At 41.8% G+C, this 8,635-nt stretch overlaps 1 protein-coding gene across 1 annotated transcript in view; it reads right to left on the bottom strand.

The window, feature by feature from the left end:
* Window positions 1–8,635, bottom strand: part of DNAH5 (dynein, axonemal, heavy chain 5) — a 408,072-nt gene that overhangs the window by 40,144 nt on the left and 359,293 nt on the right. The window contains exons 71-72 of the mRNA XM_006874155.1: window positions 5,672–5,917; window positions 1,366–1,585 (exon numbers count right to left, since the gene is read on the bottom strand). Coding sequence (XP_006874217.1) covers window positions 1,366–1,585; window positions 5,672–5,917 — 466 coding nt within the window. The remainder of the gene's footprint in view (window positions 1–1,365; window positions 1,586–5,671; window positions 5,918–8,635) is intronic.

Genomic DNA, 8,635 nt, shown 5'->3' with positions numbered 1-8,635 from the left:
TATTCATATAGTTTTCAGTGACTAAATATTCGGAAATAGTTTGTCACTCCTTCTTGCTAGACTGTCTTTATCTGGAAGCTCATCTGAAATCTATCCAGCATGGATGACCCTGCTAGTATTTAAAATACTGGTGGCACAGCTTCCCGAATTACAGCAACTCACAAGCCACCACAGTAGGACAAACTGACAGACAAGTGGTGGGAGAAGCATCACGGTCTGCTTTTCTTACCATTATTCATTTATTTTGTCTTTAAAAGCATGTTGTGGTAAAATATATATAACAGGGACTCCTAGCGTGGTACTGTAGGATGAGCACTGGATTGTTATTTCGGTTTGAACTGCAAGGTTGGCAGATTAATCTCACCAGCCACTCCTCAGAAACCCTTGATAGGGTCGCTATGAGTCAGAACCAACTCAACAGCACTAAACGACAACATATATAACATAAAAGGAACGTTTCTTTTTGGTTTGGTTTTGTGTGTGTGTGTGTGTGTGTGTGTGTGTGTGTGTGTGTGTGTTTATCATAAAAGGAGTCTTGATGGCATAGTGGATAACAAGCTGGGCTAGAAACCCAAAGGTGAATAGTTGAAAGCCATCAGCAACTCCACAAGAGAAAGATGAAGCTGTCTGCTTTCATAAAGATTGACAGCATTAGAAACCTGAAGGGCACTTCTGCTAGTTTCTACAGCATCACTGTGAATCTGATTCGACTTGATGGCAGTGGGTTTGGGGGTGGGTGGATATGTAACATAAAATTTGCCATTTTAACCATTTTTAAGCTTATAATTTGGGGACATTAGTTACATTTGCCATCTTGTACAACCATGGCCACTATCTAGTTCCAAAAGTTGTCATTCACCCAAAGAGGAGCTCAGTTTTCATTCAGCTATATAATTCCCATTACCCTCTACCCACATCCCATGGCAACCATGAATAAACTATTGTCTCTGCATTTTCCAGTTCTAGATATGGCATGTAAACAACGTTAACTGACACCCTGGCATACAGCCCTAACAAAATGGAGGGGCACCATTTCTTCTCTTAATGGGTATGGAACATAAAGACAAGAATGGACAAAATGATCCTTTTTGAAGGTAACATAGAGATGTCTAGCTGGAGAATCTAGGTAGTAGAATTTTGAGGATATAGGAAACTAAACTAGGAATCATAAACTCAGAATCCTGGCATTGCTCAAGAACATTTTACAAGGAGCATGACTAACTGAGATGATCACTCCCTCAGCATGTTTAATAATAATACTGTTTGTTGTAACTACACCCTAATGCATTCCATTTTTACAGTTTCTTTTCAAAATAATACAAGTGCAGAACACTTCTGTGAACACCCAACCCAACCTTTACTCACCGCCATATGTTCTTTTCAGTCCCGCTCGGAGGCCCTGTGGAGGCTCATTGGCGAATCTGATGGACATCTGAAGGAGTGTAATGGGAAAGTGCTTATGGACCTCAGTGGTCATCCACAGGCGGAAAGCATCATGGACCACCTCAGTCTCCACAACAATGTCCATGAGCTCATCCATGAAATCAAGGCCCAGATGGCAGTTCTGCAGAAGGGCCCATCCACCCTAAGTCAATGGCAGCAAATGGAAACTTGGTTACTTCATGCTTTGCCCAGAGATTGAATCCAATGAAGTCCTAACGTGGCGCTGTAGGATCAGCTCTAGACTGCTAACCACAAGCTTGGTGGTTTTAAATCCACCAGCCGCTCCTTGGGAACCCTAGGGGTCAGTATGAGTCAGAACTGACTTGACAGTACTTAACTTATAGAAATTAAATGATTAAAATTTAATAAGGATGGGCACTTACCACTTTAAATGACTCTAGCTCAAACCCTAGAATATCATGGTTGCATAGAGAGAAACACTGTTTCTTTCTTTTTCCGAGTTATCTGTCTCACAGTGTAATTGCAAGTCCACGGAGTAATAATATGTGGCAGCATCATGAAAATCACCAAAATGAAACAATAAAAAGAGATAATAGTCCTTCTAAGTAAAGATGCCTGATGGAAAACATCCACTTATTGCTGTTCCCTTCCAAAATTCTATTACAACTACAATGAAAATACATATTTTATTAAAGCATGAACTCTTCCCGACAAAGACAGGGAGGGTGAAGACAGTAATAATAATATTTTAAATAGACTCCAGAATCTATTTAAGTGGTGGGGGGATGTACCATGGAGTCAGTTCTGACGCATAGCTACCCTGTACAGGGTTTCTGAGGCTGCAAATCTTTACGGGAGCAGAAAGCTTCATCTTTCTCCCTCAGAACAGCTGGTAGTTTTGAAAAGCTGACCTTGAGATTAGCAGCACAATTCGTAACCACTATGCTACCAGAGCACAAATTGTTAACATGCTAGGCTGCTGACTGAAAGATTGGCGAGTGAAGTCCACCCAGTTGTGGTTGTCGTTGTTAAGTGCCGTTGAGTCAGTTCCGACCCATAGTAACCCTGTATAGGGTTTTTGAGGAGTGTCTGGTGAGCTTGAACCACTGACCTTTCAATTCAAACCAACTTTGCAGTCCAGTGCATTAACCCACAGCGCCACACTGGGACTCCAAACTTCACTCACAGGCACCTCAAAAGAAAGTCATGATGATGTACTTCTGAACAAACAGCCATTAAAAAACCTATGGACACAGTTTCACTCTGACACACATGGGGTCACCATGAGTATGTGTTGACTCTACAGCATCTAGTAACAAAAACCTAACACCTTTGACTCAAGAAAGCTGAATCTTAAACAGCTATTGAGGATGATTGAAAAGTAATCAGTGTCTAGAACATTATTTCTGGTGTGATGCTATAGGACTGCTAACCACAAAATCAGAAGTTCAAACTCACCAGCTGTTCCTCGGAATCCCTAGATAGGGTCTCCATGAGTCAGAACTGACTCGATGGCACTTAACAATAGCACTCCAACCCTAAGTGGTATTCAGTAAAGCAGGAACATGGTGCAAAATCCTGCACTCACAGTGTGTTTCTGCCTCCCCAGCAGAAGACTGGAAGTTGATTTTCTCAAAAAGGTAAGACAGACATCCCAACAAAGGTCGAAGACAAGTTTCCCTACTGAATTTTGAGAGCCTCAAGCTCTCTTCTTCCACTAAGTTCCTGCAACACTGGCAGCCAGACCTGAACCATCTAGAATGTGGAGAAACCTTCTCTGGGGTATCTGGCCACCTCACACGTAGGAGCCTTGAAAAAGAATAAGCATAGCCTTTGAACAAACTTTTCTGTAGCTACATAAGAAGACTCTGGAATGTAAAGCAATGCAAGCAGAATTGTAAGTCATACAATAGTAAATGTTTCACTATCTGATCTATAAAATTAGTTTTGCTAAAAGGTCCTGTAGTATCCATCTATCCACTCTGTAGTTGGTAGGTGTCACCTGATTGTGTAACTCACTTTGGGTCATTTAGATTCATCCTTGGGTGGTGAAAATGGGTGGACATTCGGCTACTAAATGAAATTGACCCACAGATACCATGGAACAAAGGCCTGCTGTCGAATGATCACTGATATTGAATACCCTATGTGTGTGGTTCTACTCTCAGTCATGAACTTGTACTCTGAAACCCATGGCATCACCAAGAGTCAGAAGGAACTCAACAGCAGCTAGTTATTTAGCCCAGGTTTTTACTCTTTCCAAAAACAAACCAAACACAGATCTAAAATTTGAGTAGAGTTACATATAAAACCAGCAATTTGAATCTTAGCATATGTTACTGTTGTTAAGCGCCATCCAATCGGTTCTGACTCATATGCACAACAGAACAAAACACTGTCTGGTCCTACTTCAGCCTCACAATTGTTATGTTAGAGCCCATTGTTGCTGTCACTATGTAAATCCATTTCATTAGGGGTCTTCCTCCTTTATGCTGACCGTCCAGTTTACCACAGTCTTGTTTTATAACCCTTATGTTCTTCAGAAATCTGTTGTTGTTGTTAAATGCCATAAAGTTGGCTCAATCTCATACCGACCCTATGCCAAACAGAATGAAACACAGCCTAATCCTGTGCCATCCTCACACTTTCTGTGATGCTCGAGCCATTGCCGCTGGTACCATCCAGTCCATACACTATTCTGGTGCTAGTCATCATGTTCAATAGTCAATATTCTGGTGCTATCTGACAGTGTTGCACTACTATTCTTAAGGTTTTCAATTGCTAAACATTTAGAAGTAATCTTCCTCTCCTTCTTCCAAGTCTGTCTTAGCCTGGAAGCTCAGCTGACATCTGTCTACCTTGGGTGACCCTGCTGGCATTCAAATGATCAGTGGCTTAGCTCCCAGCATCACAGCAACATGAAAGCCACCCGATTACAACAAACAAATCCAGCACTACTTCATAGACTATCTAGTCTGTGCCCTCCGAAAACTTCAATTGACACTGTTCCCAATTCAAATTATAAAGCGCTTACATACAAAAAATAACAACTAAAAAGCTTCAGTTTTTCTTTTTTATCCAGCAGCAAGGTAGATTCTGATCTAAGTTTCTAGGTGAGAATTCCAATGTTTCAACGTTCACCTATGGAATGTCTTAGCCTATGTTGCTTCTTTGGTATTGCTGTACTCTGTATTCAATGCTTTGTTTTCTTCTTACTGCCTGTTGTTAAGCGCCATTGACTTCTGACTCACAGCCACCCTATGCAGTGTTTCAGAAGAGTGGCTGATGGGTAAGAACAATCCAGTGCATATCCTACAGCACTACGCAAGGGCTCTGTTTTAAATATCTGCTTTTCTTCTTACTGTGCCTGCTGTTTGGTGGTGTTGAGTTTTGCTGGTTCCAGTTCATAGTGACCCTGTGTAGGGTTTCAAAGGAGTCTTTAGTGGGTTTAAACCACTAACCTAGCAGTTAGCAGTCCAGTGCTTATCCTACAGTGCCACCCTAAGACTAAATCGTCTAGTTTGCTTTGAGTGGATAATTGGTTTATTTTGCCCTATTGCCTCAAAACATTTAATACAACTTTAAAAAAAAAAAAAAGCTTTTAAAACACTAACATTTCTAACAAGCTATAAGCATGCTAATAATAAAGTTGTTTTGTTTTTTATTAACTTGAACTTAATAAACTCCTAAAGGGAAAACAGGTATAAAACATGAGGTTAAAAAATGCTCCAATTAAATTCTGCTTTAGCTACCTGGAGCTATCATTTTTTATCTTAATTTCAAATTAAACAAGGATCTCATTAATGTTGGTGCTTCCCAAGTACAATAGTATCTTTGTATGCAAACTGTTTCGAAAATACGATGTTCTGGTTGAGTGCGTTTTTTCATTAAAAGTCCGTGCTCAGCTCTGAAAGTTTTAAGTTGTGTTTGTTGCTCTGTGAAACAGCATCTTTCACTGTGCAAAACAGTGTTTTCTATGAAACAACATTAATATCTGTTGTTATTGTTGTTAAGCCAAAGTGAACTTCTATAAGGGTTTTTGAGGAGCAGCTGGTGGGTTTGAACCACTGACTTTACAGGTAGTAATCCTGTGTTTATCCTATAGTACCACACCAGGGCTCCACCTAATGTCTAGCAGATATTATACTTTTCCTGCTTAGCAAGCAGCACGTATTGTATCAATCCAAGCTCTTCTTAAGGATTCATAAATTCTCTTCTGCAATCACCCTAGCAAAGTATTAAAATGTAATTCAACATTTGGCCTTACATTCGCCATAGTCTGCTGCAGGAGTTTGCGAGCATGGACCTCCTGGCCCTGGCCCATGGACACATAGCGGGTCTCTATCTTCAATCGCTTCCCCAAGGCAATGATGGAATCCGTGGGGTCTGAGCCCATAGACAGGAGACAGATGAGTGGTGTTCGAGGATCTGATTCCTCCCAAGTCTTTTCCAAGTCCAGAATAACACCTTCAGCATAGTTTTCTCCCATAGAGTCCATGATGTATTTGCGGGCCTACAAAAAACAGGACATGGGTCAGTAAAAGTTGTTCAGCTGTTCCATGTATATAATCATTCATTTTTGCAAATGTCAGTGAAGCCCACAGTAACTTTGCCAGAGAGTTTTTGTTTGTTTGTTTCCTCGTTTTTGATTGTTTTAATCCCCGTTCTGGAGTCCTGATGTGTCGTTGTAGGATAAACACTGGACTGTGAGGTCAATTTGAAACCCAAGGGTAGAAGTTCAAACCCACCAGATGCTCCTCAGAAACACTATACGTGGTTGCTATAAGTCGGACCCAACTTGATGGCACTTAAAAACACTAACAACAACTTACATGGAATCCTGGTGTGGTGCTATAGGATCAGCACTGTACTGTCAACCAGAAGGTTGGCAGTTCAAACCCACCAGCTGCTCTTTGGAAACCCTATACAGAGTTGTTATGAGTCCGAAACTACTGGAAGGGGCTTAGCAACAATAACAATACATAACAAGAATAAACATTATAGTGGATCTAAGTATTAAGAATCCCTGCCCCCCTTTAGTAGAGGGTGTGACTCAAGTCACAATCCTAGTTTCCCTTGGGGGCGTGGTCTGACTGTAATTTATAAGACTACTTTGGAAAACCTTACTCTCGGGTCCTGGATAATGCATCTGGTTCATTATGTCTGGCCTCCAGTTTGTGGGACTTTCGGCCCATCACCTGACCTGAGTCACCAGCTCCTGCAGCCTCGTGCATCAACAGCCTATCGTCTGACCTTCCAATTTGGGTTCCTCAGGTCCTAAGACTACACAGGTGAGAAGATTCATCCAGACAAATCTCTGAACTGACTCCTTTGAAAGTCATCTTCATAAGGTCAAGTTTAAGGGTATGGCTGTGGGAGGTTACGGGACAATCAGGCAAACCTTGTTCTGCCCAACAACTCTTCACTGCTGGCATTCATCAACAATACGATCTGGGAAGTCAGAAGGGGATCCAATGGAGGTGGTACCCAGGGAAGGAAGTAATTAAGCATTCATGGTGGACCCAGATCTCTGGGGATGGTGTGGGATTCAGATCAGACCCAAAGAAATCTGCTCTAATCAAGGCTCCTGAATAACATCTACCACTTTGGCTGCAAAAGAAAAAAATAAGCAGGAAGGGAAAACTGAAGTAAAAAATGTCTAGTTCACAATTCTGTCTGAGATGACAGAGGAGAGGGAGCTATAGGATTTACTCAGAAGCTATGAAACTGGCTGTTTTCTGAAATTGACCAGACCTGGGTTGGTATGCCATCCTTCCTGATGCAGTCCCTCGCTATCCCCAGTCCCCACCTTAAATACCTCTGTCATCTCAATACCTTCTAGAGGTTAGGCAGCTGGTAGAGCCAAACTGCCAGACTCACAAGCTCATTCTATTCCTCTGGTTGTATGGACTTGTACAAACCACGCCATCTCTTCGCAATGCCTCTGTATATGGGGCAGTATTATAATGGCTTGGACTTCTGGTGTAGCACTGTAGAATAAGCATTGGACTGCAAACCACAAGGTTAGCAGTTCAAACCCACCAGCCACTCCTTGGAAACCCTGTACTGGGATGCTGTGGGTCAGAACTGACTCAACAGCACTTAACAACAATAATTACAATGGACAAGCTTAGACGGTGTATTATGAATTGAATTGTGTTCCTTCCCCAAAATACCTGTTGAAATCTTAACACCCTGTACCTTTCTTTAAATATGACCAGTTAAGATATAGGGGTATTTCTTTTATTATGTTAATGAGGTCCTACCACTGGAGGGTGGGTCCTAAACCTAATCACCTCTGAATTCCAAAAGAGCAAATTAGACACAAACACACATACACACAAAGGAAAGAGGAAGGAAGATGCATCTACAAACCCAGGAGCACCAAAGACTGCTAGCAGTTACTCTTGTTGTTAAGTGTCTTCAAGTCACTTCCAACTCTAATTGATTCTGTATTGGGTTTCTGAGGAGCAGCTGATGGGTTTGAGCCACCAACCTCCCAGGTAGCAGTCCAGTGCTTATCCTTCAAGACCAGAAGCTGAAGTAGATAAGAAAGGACTCCTGCCTAAAACTAAACCATGAATTCAGACTTCTAGGCTCTGGAACTATGAGAAAATAAACTTGTGTAATTTAAAGGTAACTACTTGTAGTCCTGATGTGGCACTGTGGGCTAATGCGTCAGACTGCAAAGTCTTTTCAACTGCAAAGTTGGTGGTTCAAGCTCACCAGCTGCTCCTTGGAAACCCTATATAGGGTAGCTATGGGTCAGAATTGACTCAACAACACTTAAAAACAACAACGACTTGTGTTGGAGGAGAATATTGAAAGTGCCATGGGCTGCCAAAAGAACCAACAGATCTGTATTGGAAGAAGTGCAGCCAGAGTTGCTCCTTGGAGTCCAGGATGGCCAAACTTCGTCTCTTATACTTCTGACATATTGTCAGGAGGGACCAATCACTGGAGAAGGATATCATGTTTGGTAAGATGGAGGGTCAGAGAAAAAGAGGAAGACCCCCAGTGAGATGGAGTGGCCAAGTGGCAGCACTGATGGACTCAAACATGACAACGATAGTGAGGTTGGCCCAGGATTGGGCAGTGTTTCGTTCTGCTGTGCATAAGGTCGTTATGAGTCAGTACCAACTCAATGGCACCTAACAACAACAACTTGTGAAATCAACACTCATGGAAGTAGCAGTCAAGATATCAAACAATTAAACAAATTTGCTGCACA

Source organism: Chrysochloris asiatica, unplaced genomic scaffold, assembly GCF_000296735.1.
Source record: "Chrysochloris asiatica unplaced genomic scaffold, ChrAsi1.0 scaffold00264, whole genome shotgun sequence".
Lineage (NCBI taxonomy): Eukaryota > Metazoa > Chordata > Mammalia > Afrosoricida > Chrysochloridae > Chrysochloris > Chrysochloris asiatica.
The sequence above is the reverse complement of the archived record's forward strand: the minus strand, read 5'-3'. Positions and strand labels throughout refer to the sequence as shown.